At 43.5% G+C, this 13,204-nt stretch overlaps 2 protein-coding genes across 5 annotated transcripts; both read left to right on the plus strand.

Annotated features, from left to right (window-relative positions):
• nudt15 (nudix (nucleoside diphosphate linked moiety X)-type motif 15) lies at positions 1-2,675 on the plus strand. Of its 3 annotated transcripts, none has more exons than XM_031559003.1 (4): positions 1-55; positions 343-516; positions 746-942; positions 1,552-2,675. In XM_031559003.1, exons 1-4 carry the CDS (start codon positions 51-53, stop codon positions 1,665-1,667), a joined length of 492 nt encoding a protein of 163 aa, XP_031414863.1. In that variant the 5' UTR covers positions 1-50; the 3' UTR covers positions 1,668-2,675. The 3 variants fall into 3 exon arrangements, with proteins under 3 accessions (XP_031414863.1, XP_031414862.1, XP_012678856.1); XM_031559002.1 differs by having other exon boundaries at positions 28-214; XM_012823402.2 differs by having other exon boundaries at positions 28-174.
• A 173-nt stretch (positions 2,676-2,848) lies between these two features.
• itm2ba (integral membrane protein 2Ba) lies at positions 2,849-13,116 on the plus strand. 2 transcript variants are annotated; one of them, XM_012823426.2, is made up of 7 exons: positions 2,849-3,032; positions 8,960-9,088; positions 9,201-9,290; positions 10,425-10,640; positions 10,954-11,064; positions 11,508-11,658; positions 11,919-13,116. In XM_012823426.2, exons 1-7 carry the CDS (start codon positions 2,946-2,948, stop codon positions 12,005-12,007), a joined length of 873 nt encoding a protein of 290 aa, XP_012678880.1. In that variant the 5' UTR covers positions 2,849-2,945; the 3' UTR covers positions 12,008-13,116. The 2 variants fall into 2 exon arrangements, with proteins under 2 accessions (XP_012678880.1, XP_012678881.1); XM_012823427.2 differs by lacking the exon at positions 9,201-9,290.
• The last annotated feature ends 88 nt before the right edge of the window (positions 13,117-13,204 follow it).

The raw sequence follows: 13,204 nt of genomic DNA on the forward strand, positions 1-13,204 counted from the left end.
GCCCATGCGCAGTGAATTAATATCCCAGATGAGACTTTTCCTTTCAAGAAATGCGGTACTATGATTGCATGCGATGTGAAATAATTGTAGACCTGTCATTTGATCTTAAATAACACTATCTAGATATTTTCCAATTACATTTACTCGTCGAATCTGTGGACGACCCTTCGTTCAGTATGTTCCTTGTCAGATTGATTCCATACAGGGGTTTACAGTGAGTTCATTGGAGTGTTGATGTGTAACTTGACAATTGGGGTACAGTGTATTTAGTTTGTAATGATAGAATGTTCCCCCAATGCAGTGATCGAAATTCAATTTATTAAACACTTTTCTGTTCTTCAGGGTCTCTAAAATGGCAGAGACAGCTGTCCGAAACTGCAGTCCTAAGCGCCCTGGGGTTGGTCTTGGTGTGATCGTTACAGATTCGCTAAACCCATGTTGTGTTCTCTTGGGTAAAAGAAAAGGTTCCGTTGGTAAAGGTGCCTACCAGTTGCCTGGTGGCCACATAGAGTTTGGGTAAGTGCACAATGTTTTGAGGTTTACACTGTGACATTACACTTACACTGAGTGTATTATTATTTTGTTCTGTAGCTTTGGTGACACGGTACACAGTGATGCTCATAAATCAACTTTGAATTTGAAATGTAAATAAATCTATAAAAAAAACACACGTAAAAATAGCCTACAGGTTCTAAGGGATAATGGAGATGTTTGTAAACGCCTGAACTGCTTTCCCTGCCGTCAGAGAAACATGGGAGGAATGTGCACAGAGAGAGGTAATGGAGGAGGCAGGGGTGCATCTGAAGAACATCCACTATGCATCCGTGGCTAATTCTATCAAGCTAGAGGAAAATTACCACTACATCACCATCTTTATGCAGGGCGAACTGGACAGAGATCTTTCACAAGAGCCTATGAATATGGAACCCGAGAAGAATGAAGGTGCTTATGAACTGTGATGTTTGTCATGAAAATATATTTGTATAGTACCCTCCCACTCTGACCAACGAAGGGCGCTTGTGGATATGCCCACTGCCCAGTATTTACATTTTTACACTATAACTCTGTAGCTTATTCATGTGTGTAATGTGTGTATATTTAGCTTAACTCTGCAGACTTGTTTTGTAACCCATTACATTCCAGTACCTTGCAGCATCAGTACCAACAGACACACAGCTTAGTGTATATTGTGTACTTTGTGTAGTTTTTGTAATGTGTTCATTTGTATTTTTTTTTCCAATGTTATGTAGTGTTTTTACACAAACACTTTGTTGCAAACTAACACTTACTACCCAGTGCACACAAGCTTTAAACATACTTCTGGCATAAGAGCTTTATATATCATTGACTATTACAACTACAGTAATCCATTTGGTGAATGTGTAATCATATAGGTATTACTCAGACTGTCACAGATGATCTTGAACATCATTATAATGTCATCATAGTCATAGTATGATAAGACAAAATATATACACAAATATGTACACACACACACAGGCAAGAGGGAGAGTTGCACAGTGCACTATAAACTGTATGTGTTCTTTTTAGGATGGAATTGGGTACGGTGGGACAACCTTCCCCCTGAAGAGCAGCTTTTCCTGCCTCTAGCCTGTCTAAGACAACAAGGATACCATCCATTTAAAGGACTTTCAAATGGGAAGTGAATGTTTGTAATTAGTCTTTTGAACGAGTTCCATATCCTTCAGCTGGTAAAAAAAATACATGTGTACACTGTCCATTAGGGGGTCTTGAAGCGCGATTTGTATTTATGACAGTGGCGTAAAAGTGAGCTACACTCTGCAACTTCAGGAGGAGTTCAGTAGAAAAAAAGACCACCACAAACAGTTCAGCTGTTCAGCACCTCTCATGAAGGAGGTTTTCCAACGGAACCTTTGTGAGACATCAGGTCTACACTCCTGCACAGAAATGTCATATTGGGAACTTTTAAGAGTTCTTCAGCTCGTCCCATAGCTTTTTCAGATTATCCCACTAAACTTCTAGAGCGCATGTAAAGTGCCATCCAGGACATGCAGGGGTTACTTTACAAAGACCATAACTTTCACCAAGGACAATTTCTTGTGCTATTGGATGGGGACTTCCCACTGCGGCCAAACCTCTCACTGTCACATGCTCATACCCAACAAATTAGCCTAAATGTTATAACACAACAGGGCGTATTACAACCATCATATCGATACTTAGCAACAACAACAAGCACAGCAACAACACCAAAGGGTAAGGATAGGAATTTGATACAAAACCAGGTTAGGGTAAGGTAGGGGGTTGGGGGTGGGAGAGCACCCCTGGATTATGAACCTGGATTAGGTTCCTGGGATACGAACCCTGGTCACTTTAGGCACCCAAACATCTTGTGACAACAGGCATCTTCATGTACCACAGGTTAATTAACATGGCCCCAAGTAGTCTGTGAGTGCCTCAGCCATAACCACTGGCTCACTTTTTCAACAGCCTCAGACAACCCATTTAAAGCTTCTTTGAGTGACCGTCCTCGAAAAACCAAAATCCAGCAGAAGCGTTGTGGTTGATTTAACTACAAAGCCTCCAACACCTATCTTCACTGGTTGTGTGTGTGCTTGCCAACCTCATTCCTTTGCTACCACTACCAGTTCTACGTCTTCTGCTTTAATAATAAACATGTTTGGAGAAAGTAAGCCATGTGTGATCATTAATTCAGATGCTGGAATATCTTAAATGTAAAAATATTTTATCATAGTTCGTGCACTGAGAACGTGAGACTTGAAGGATAAGGTACACTGTTAATCTTATCTACTTTGATCAGGAAAGTATGCCCCCTGGTGGTGACTTCGGTATTATGATCTCTTGCCTTGCCGTGTTCAAAATGCGTCATTGCTAGTCTGGGTACTTACAGAAGAGGTTGACCTACGTACGAGGAGAGATTTCGCCCGCTTATATTTTCCACAATGGTGAAATTAACGTTCAATGCTGCTCTTGGACAAAAGGACCTGAAGAAAGATGGGAAAGAGGAGGCACTGATCCCTACCGATTGTGTAAGTTTAACGTCAATGATTTTATTATTTCAACCTCTGTCGATGAACTGTGAAAACCGTTTTGTGTGTGATTATGATTCAGGTAGCCTACACTGGATGGCCATATCACACCAACCAACAGTGTTGTTGATTTAACGTTTGCAATGCCTTTGCCACTATTTGAAAAATAAATGGTGAGCGCTGCTTAAACAAATTCAGGGCCTCCAGGAGTGTCGATTACATTGAGCTACGGTTTCGTCTTTCGAGTTGAGGTGAGACGAAATTATTTAGTGCACGCTTGTCCGTAATTTATGCAAATTAGAACTAATGCAAGGTAGGTCTAACCCTTTTCATGCGAAAAGTTTGTGGCACTGTCCGGTTTGTTTTTGACCTGCATTGTCCAACACTTAGTCTGTTTTGACTAATCCTAGGCTGTAAGAAAAATGGCTGACTACACAGAATGTACTCAGTCTCTCAGTTGCTCAAACACTGAGGGAAGTTGCAACCTAGTCGTTGACAAACATGTCGACTTGCTGGAAAACAATACAGTTGACCTGTGGTAATTGAGCACTTTCAGGTTACGAACATTTACACACGTAATATCGTGTTGTCCAAAGCTTCCCTTGGAATGTTTTCCTTCTTCCTGGCAATGATCGAAAAGATCTTAATCTGGAACGGTTTAGAGCATAGTGCAAAGACTAAAGTGAGATAGGTCTTAGCCTATGTCAGGTTTTTACAAAATCAAGCTCTGTAAATATGACTTCCGATGAACCCGACTGTTTATATGCCGAGGTACAACGATGTTTCCCTTCTCTTCGCCTTTTGGGTTCGTTGTATAAGTATGGAGGGTGGATAAGTAGCATTCAAAGGCGGAAGTCGCGCAGTAGCTACGAGGTCTATAAATTAGTGCGTGAACATGTATTATAAGAATAATGAATCGAGGTGTCAGACTGTCCCTGGTATGACACATCTTTGCCTTCTGTTCGTCTCTCTGACTTGGCACTTTGTTGGAAGTCCTTGCGTGGAGCCTTGAAATAGCACCATCTGTTGATGTTGAGATGGTGTGAATTTAGACGGTTTTGGCGTCGTCGTTAATTTGATGACACAAATTTCGTGTGAATCACGAGTAGATAAGATGGAAGTGGGTTTCATGCGCAATCTGAGAGGCGAAGATTTCGTGGGAGTTTTATAACAACTTCCGCTTCAAGTGGAGAGTTTGCGGGCAGGTCTATAGAAAAAAGATTGTTGATGTACTCTTAACGAAACTAACTTGCTCATATAAAACGGTGTAACCTAAACAGGCCTTTCTCAGCATGGGTTCAAAGTGCAGTGTAAATACGTAAACCGTCCACGCCCTCATAGGTTAATGGGTAACCTGAATAACCTGCTGGGATCATAATGACCTCCCTACAGTTGGGAAATTCTGTAATATTCTATCATACGAACAGTGATTTGGCCCTTTAGTAAAATACCATCCAGCTGATCTTCTTTCTCCACCTGGTAGCTTCACCATCTGTTCTCTCTGCCCTCTGTGTCTTGAAAAGAAAAAAAAAGACTTGTAACATGATGTCCTTTAGTGCTGAGAGCAATGATTTGGTGAAGTGTAGAACTAGGTGGACCATTACAACATATTAGACAGCCAAGATGACTGTTTCCATAGAACTAGAGTCATCAGAAGTAGGGGAAAGGGAAGGAAGCGAGATGGCTTACGAGAGCAGATTCTTAAGGAAGCAGTCGAGGCCAGGAGAGGTGAGGGCAGCATAAGCATGTTTCGGATGGTCTAACGTGAAGTGTGAGAGATTAAACGGTAATCTCCCATGGCAACAGTGGCCAGCCGGCAGGAGGTATTTTTATGCCATATCCCACAGAAGCTAGTTAGAGAGCGCTAGAACGAGTGAATGATAACCGGCAAACCTAGATATTTCTCCGTTTCCACCAACAAGGACAGTGAAATATGGAGAGAGAGTATGAAGGATAGAAAGACAGACAAACAGACCTACATATTGTCAGAAGGATCAGAAACACACAGAGTGACAAGCAAGCAGTCTGTAAGAATCAGATGAAGTCTCTCACAGGCAGTGTTTATTTAAAAGAGTTACTGAGATGAGAAGAACAGGGAGGATCACTCTGTTCCAGCACACTATATTATCAAGGACATAAAAACAATCACCCCAGTCCTTCTTCATACTTCACATGACATGCACTTTACGCAATAACATTTGCAATTCGCATAATTTCTAATACAGTCAACAGGTGAGCGCCACCACATCAAAGGCCAACTGTGATCATTGAGGTTGTTGGTCATGAGCCAACACCGCCCACGCGTAGGAAACCTTACACAGAGAGGGCTGTGGGCATAATATACTATCTGGATGGTACGCTGAGTTTTTGAGACTGTGAGTGAGTAAGCAAGCCTTAGGCCCTGTATTGTTTGACCTGTCCTGGTTATTGGTTATTAGTGTGTGTGTGTGTGTGTGTGTGTGTGTGTTCTTCTGATACGCACATTCATCTCTTATGTGGGTTCTGGAGCATGCAGCACAGCATGTATCGGCTTGCTTGTGTTGTGAGTTAAATGCTTAGCTCAGAGCACACACACACACACACACTCTCTCTCTCTCTCCCCCTCACTCTGTCTCCTCCATTCTCTCTTTCTCTCACGCTCTCTCTTGCACGCCCAGACACACTCTCACACACCACCCACAAGACAGCTCATCACCCTGGAGACCTGCAACTGACGCAATGCCTGTTTCACTGTTATACAAATCATAGCTCTGAAGCAGTTCTGGATATTCTTAAACAGGAAGTGAACGTGTGTGTGTCTGCGCGCTATTCATAGTCTTCTCTAGGAACTTGTCAGCTTAATGTTATGCCTAAATACAATACCTGCAGCAGGAGAACCCTGTTGCAAGACTTCTCTACAGCTTAGCAGACTGTAGGTCACATGGAAGGTTACAGTGAAGTGCTCCATTTCCTCTTGTTTAAAGGCCTGTAGCCAGATGTGGGCTGTATTACAGTGTGCATCTGGTATAATTGAGGGTGGTAATTTGGTTGAACTGTGGCTGGGAACAATTATAGCCATAACTGGCCTTGAAATGTTCTAGTCTTATCGGACGCCTCATGATGACACAGCTTAATCTAGTTGTGAAGAATACACTGGAAAAGAGCCGTGGTTAATGGTGCCCTTGTGAGTACGTTGTGGGTGGAAAACTTGTCTTGTCTCTGGTGGGTTTCGCTGCGTTCCATGGCCAAAGTGTCAACATCTTGGTTCCAGACATGTTCCCTCTTCTCAAAATACTACAGCCAATAGTCTGGCTGTGTGATGCCAGTGTTAATGAGACCCTCGGATACCTTAGTAAGCCTTATTAGGCAAGTAAGAAACCTTTTAGAAAATGAAAGAACAGAAAGGTGTTGTTGTTTTCTAAAGGGTAAATAAACCCAGTGACCCAGAAGTGATAAACAGTTGTTGGGCACTCTGGCCGAAGGGACAGCCTCCTTCTGGAGAGGTTTTTCCACTGTGGAGCGAGAGAAAGGGACCGAAGAGATGTGCCATGATGATACTGTGCCTGGGAAATGAGCTTATTGTTGCATGTTATTGCCAGTACTAATACCAACATGGGCTTTGTTGATCACAGGTATCATAGCAGTGACATAAACAGCCTAAATATGGTTAAGCTCCACTGTAGCTTGTTAAGGACTCATTGTGTTACTCCACCCAATATACAAAACAAAAGACACTGAAAACATCTGCTGGGATGGTATTTTGATAGCCTGGTGCCAGCCAAACTTAGCCCCGCCCACAACATTTGAGGTTGGGAAGTTCGGTCTGGCATTGCTCCGTTGGGGAGAAACTATGCCCGATCAGAAGCTGTTCGGACCAATCAAATTGTCAGGGCGGGCTTTATACGATGATGGACAGATGATCAACAGTAACGTAATCAACCACGTCACCAAAGAGCGCTTGGGTTGAATTCGTTTTCAACCAACATGGCTTCCGCTGGAGAGCTGATTGGTTGTAGGTCTATCCAATTGAGCGAAGAGGCATTTTTTTCCTGGTTCGGTTGAAACACGCCTCATAATCACAGCCCAATGGAGCAGTATCAGACTCATATTCTGACTAGAATTATTAGTGACAACAGCAGGCTAGTATTTTGACAGTAAAGGGGGGTGGATTTGTTTGTGTGTGTGTCTCAAGGGGAAAATCTAGTGCTTCCTCTCTGAACCGCCCTACATGTGTTCCGCTTCCCCTTTTGAGCCAAGTCACTTGTTTTGACTCTCCTCAAAGCCCTTTGTTAGTGATACTGAAACTGCAAACAGCAGCAAAGTGAACATTTCTGTGAGCATTTTATCTGAACTGTCACAAGTTTCACTTATGGGTGCTGTAGCCATAAGCAAACGTCGCACTGATGAATCAAAATAACATTGTTTCCGTTCCACGCCATAACTTTCACCATATTACCAACAGATGTTCTGCTCGTCGTGTGTGTGTGTGTGTGTGTGTGTGTGTGTGTGTGTGTGTGTGTGTGTTTTCTCCAGTTAGTCTCTAGAGAGAGATATGACCCTGCCAGCATCTCCCAAACAAATCCTTTGTTTTGGACGACACACTGCACTGAACAGCCCTCAACATGTTCCCTGCCCTCATTAGCGCATGCACACACTTACACACAGATACAGGCATACACTCAGACACACACACACACACACACCCACCCACAGACACAGACACAGGCACAGGCACACACATAGACACGTACACAGATGCAACAATTGGCAATAATGCACTCAACCTACAGCAACACTAACTCCCCCAGAGACTTTGAACCGCAGTTGGAGTGTGTCAGTGACTCATGTGAATCCTGTCGCTGGATTGGGTGAGGACTGAACTGCCCCCGCCCCCCCAGTCGTCTCTTCCACCACAGTGCTATCTTCTCAAACATGCATGTTCACTGGCCCCTCTCAAAGCAGAAGTGAAACCTTCACCACTGAAGGGCTCAGACCAAAGGCTGTATCGCAATCAGAGGGGGAATTTATCTCCTCTCCATTCCTCTCTGGCTTTTTTTTCTGCGGTGCTTTGGACAGAATTGCCGCGGGGCTCTTTCTTAACGCCTACACACTGGTGCCATCGCGTGGGCTGAGGAACAGACCAATGCAATGAGCCGAGAGAGGCGGGGAGTGAGAGACTGAAAGTGAAAGCATGGCGGATGCATGGAAAGAGTCAAGTTTGTAAGAGGGAGGGAGGGGGGGAAAACAAGATGGAGGAGGAAGTTGGAACGGGAGGGAGGAGGTCGAGCATCTGTGGAAGGAAAGCAAGAGTGAAGGAGCAAAGCCCGGATGAAATGCCGAGTGCGGCGTAGATAATCTAGCCAGGGAGCGTGCGCAGCGCGTCTAAGATCAGCGGAGAGGTCAAACTGAGGCGAACGGGATGAAAGGCTGGATTAACGGCGTGTGTGTGCATGCGTGTTACATAAGACCTCCAGCTCATTGACTCTGGCAAGTAAGAGGAGAGGGTATCTGCAACTGAGAAAAAAAAACCAAGAGATCAATCACAACTAGCAGCTGATGTCACTATGCACAGGGATGGCGCCTCACACCTGGCATGCATTAACACCAGATCAGAGCTTCAGATCTGCTGAGGGGGGTAGACAGCTCTCCTTAATAACTGGATGCAAGAAAGTGAATAGACAGATTCTCATAAGGGGACCTTTTAAATCTGTACATGTAACTGTAGGACATGAATAGCAATAGCAAATTGCACCTGTTGGGTCAGGCAGGGTTAGCATTAGGCTAAGCAAGTATGCTAATGAGAACTCGGGCTGAGTAGAGTAGTAGTAGTAGAGTATTACTGCATAAAGGTAGCCGTACTAATAAACTATTTGTTTTTTTCCGCTTCTTTGTTTTCTCTCCCTCTCTACCTGTCTCGCCCTTCCCCCTCTCTCTATCCCTCTCTGTAGGATGTTGAGGAGGGTGTGCGTGTCCGTCAGCAGTCCCGAGCCTGGTGCTGGTGCATGTGTCTGGGCCTGGCTCTGCTGCTCTCCGGGGTGGTTGTCGGCGGAGCGTACCTGTTCAAGTACTACCATGCGGTAAGCGCAGCACTGACCACACACACACACACACACACACACCATACATGACTCTGCCCTGCTGTGCCGCAACATTTCCCCGGGTGGTAATTGTAAGGTTTTCCCTTTTCAGGAGGTAGGGCGCATGGATAATAATTTCCAAATAAAAGCCCATCTGAATGTGGGAGGAGGTGGTGGTGATGAGTATGATTATCTCCATGAGGTTTGTGTGGGTCCTCCTGCAGGTTTATCGCAATCTTTACCTGCTACAACCAAAGGCGACGTTTACATGCACACTCCCAAATTTAAATTTAAATATTTTTTATTCCAGTTATAGTACATGCAATATGCCATCCACTCTAATACTTAATCACTTGTTTCTGAGAAACTACTACTACTGAAATACTCGGAAGTGTCGAGAATTATTTGCCATAACTGTATATCTACCTCTATCTAATCTTCTGATTATATTCATGATGATGAGCCCACTGTGTGATAGGACAGAATTCTGTGAAGTTAAAAAAAAAATGACTGCAAGTGCGAATGTATCATGGTAGTCAGAGCTGTGTGGTCGAGCACCTCATGCCTGGAAACCTCATAATACGAAAGCCTGATGTCAGCATGACTGCCGCAGCAGCAGTCTCATCCACAAGACCTTGTGGCTGACACCTGCCCCAGAATCAGTAGATTGAACATGTTCATCGTATCTTGTGTGTCATTATAAACACCAGCTAATCAGGCTCATCAATGAGCTGACATGAATAATATATTTTTTTTAAATTTGAGCGAGATAGGCATATAAAGATTAAAATCAAAAGAGAAGAAAAAATAACATCCTTTGGGATCTATCATCAAGATCTTTGCTAGAGCCGTGGGTTGCATCTGACCAGTGCAAACCTAAAACCACTAGTTTTGTTGTGTATCTAAGTCCATCTTTCATAGCTGTCAAATAGCAGGGAAACCATGCGCCAGCAGTAAAAGACAATAACTTCAACCATTTCCCATCACTGATATTTAATGTGCATGTAAACATAGCCGATAATGCAGCTTCTTCTGATTATATTCATGATGATGGATGATGATTATGCGCCTCCCAATGCTTATGAACTGTTGGCTTCTGTATTGCTACCAGATTTCTGGCTTCTGTCCTCTTGGACCAAATGCGCTGATGAATTACCCCGCTTTCATTGCACTGCGAAGATTTGGGACAATTCATGAGAGATTTAAACTGTTAATGCTGGAGAAGATGGATGGGTAGGAGGGGGAAGCTGGTGAAATTTTTCAGATGTTTCATGCGCCTGATTTTCATTTCTCTCTCTCTGACTTGACTATCCCCTTTTCTTCCTTTCCGTCTCAGGAGGGCCCTGTGTACTTCTGCGGAGTGGACTACATGGAGGAGGACTACATGATCCCGGAGGAGGAGGTGGCCATCCCCGAGGACCTGCCGTCTCAGCTGCGCCGTATCCAGGAGACCGTGCGCTTCCTGGAGGACGACGAGGTGGAGTTCATTAACGTGCCCGTGCCCGAGTTCAGCAACAGTGACCCCGCCGACATCGTCCACGACTTCAACAGGGTGAGAGCACAGACATGCTCACAACACACAGAGGAAGGTCCATGTGGTGTTCACACATTTAGTTCCCTTTGAATTAAGCACACTCTTTGAGTAGACAGATGGCATAGTACCATTTCAGCTGCACTTATTATATACACAATATAACACTTATTTACACTGAAGGAACCTTGGGACATTTCCCAACGATATGCTTTCAAGTTCAGTCTCTAACTCTAGCAAAATCATTTTGGTAATAACTGGTATGGCCATTGATATCTATTTATGTATAGGAATATATTGGCAAATGTGTTAAGTAATACATTTTCTGACTCAGCGCCTGACTGCCTATCTGGACCTCAACCTGAACAAATGCTATGTGATCCCTCTCAACACCTCCATCGTCATGCCACCCAAAGACTTCCTGGAGCTGCTTGTCAACATTAAGGTACATCAGGTCACCAGGCCTCATTTAATTCAGGGAAGAGATGACCTGCCTGCTGTGATGTGTGTGTCTGTATGTGTGTGTGTCTGTATGTGTGTGTGTGTGCTCCTGGTATACATACTTGTCACTATTGTGTGTGCTGTATGTTGTATACAGTGTGTGTGTGTGTGTGTGTGTGTGTGTGTGTGTGTATATGCAGTATGCTGCTACTTCATAGGTATTACTGTGTGTGATGGAACCTGATGCACGCATAGTGTAAAGCCCACCTTCCAAACACCACGTTTGACCAGTGTTGGCACCTGTGGTCTTCATGCCTGAAGTTAAGGCGTAGGTTAACGGCGGTGTGAGTGTAACAGTTCTGAGGGCAGAACTGTTTGTGTGTGTATACCTCACTCTCCATGTTGCCTCCAGAGACACAGGTTACATGTGTGTCTCTTCCTCATCAGGCGGGAACCTATCTGCCCCAGTCCTACTTGGTGCATGAACAGATGATCGTGACTGAGAGGCTGGACAACGTGGAGCAGCTGGGCTACTTCATCTACAGCCTGTGCAAAGGCAAGGACACCTACAAGCTGCAGAGGAGAGATACTGTGATTGGTGAGTACACACACACACACACACAATAAACTCAAAACGTTTTTATGGGGAACATTCCAAGATCTTGAGATTGTATGGTGTTCCACTATGTGGACAGAAAATATAGTGAATGTTATTTATGTATCACTTGAATTAATAAAAAAGATTGGACACATTTGCTGATGTAGTAGTTCACAGTAACCTTGCCTTAACCACCCCTACCGTCCTTTGGAAAATCGCTGACTGAGCGGGCAAATGTGCTGTTCTGTCACCAACCACAGGCATGCAGAAGCGCGAAGCCCTCGACTGCTTCAAGATCCGCCACTTCGAGAACAAGTTTGTGGTGGAAACCCAGATCTGCACCCCGTAAAAGCGGAGACGACAGGCGGCACCGCTGCCAAACAGAAACCACTTTCTGCTCAGTTCCACTCGAGTGCAGTGAAATTACAATATTTTAGCCCCTCTTTCCTTTAGAGCTGTTCCTGTTTCCTGTCTGGTGGTGGTCCGAGTTATTGTTATTTTTTTTGTTTCGCATTTTTCTGTGCCGCGACAGCAGCAGCCAGTAGCCAGCGTGAGCCAGGGGAGGGGTTGTGTCCAAGTATGTAGAAGACGCTTTGTCTCCCTCTTTTCCATCTCTTAGCAATATTAAAGCAAAGGACAAAAAGTTGTTTTCTGACATTTTTTTTTATGTTTAAAAAAAAAAGTAATCTTTTCTCGAGTGAAACGTTGTCCATGCTTTTTGGATGTTTTTAAAATGTAAAAAGAACTCCTTTTGCCCAAAGCTACACTGGTGTGGAAAGAGAGAATGAAAGTATGATGAAAGATTCGACAATAACACATTCAGTAACTTAAAAACAGGCCTTTTCCCAAGTGTATTTTTTTGGCAAGTAATAAGAAAAGCGCTTGGTCTGTGATAAAATCTAAACTGTGAAGCTTCCTCACAGCTGACCTCACCATATGACTTACTGGAAAAATTACTGGCTTATTGAAAGCGTATGAAATATAGCCACTCATGAACATATTAAATACTTGCATAGAGAATGAGTTTTTGTACTAGTGACACTTGGTATCAAGATGACGTAGTTTAGGGCAATCTTTTTTTACAGTTCTATCTGCTGTATGTATTAATACACTGCACAATGCTATGTTTGTTTCCTTAACAGAAATCAAGCGAGAGCACGTTCTCTTGAAACAGAGGACTTTTGAAAATTGCTTAACAAATCCCAATGTCTAGATATTTAAACAAATTTATATGTAGAGAAGCACATTTGTAAACAAATATCAGACTGTTGCAATATTTAATGTTAAAAATCTTAAATTCAGTTTTGTAATAAGATGAGCATTATGGGTTTTCTCTTAAGGATATACATCATACAGAGGTCTGGTAACTGAAAAATCTGTTATACTAACCTGTGTACAGTATAGCCTCTGTGTGAATGAGACTAACAGCACAATTAAAGCACCAATGTTTAAAGTGAATCCTCTGGCATCTCTTTTCTGTTTACTTCTGACATCCCCCCCCCACATTCCACTACAAAGCACTGTTGAAACAGGGGGAGCCTAGACA

The sequence above is a fragment of the Clupea harengus genome, chromosome 21 (genome assembly GCF_900700415.2).
Source record: "Clupea harengus chromosome 21, Ch_v2.0.2, whole genome shotgun sequence".
Taxonomy (NCBI): domain Eukaryota; kingdom Metazoa; phylum Chordata; class Actinopteri; order Clupeiformes; family Clupeidae; genus Clupea; species Clupea harengus.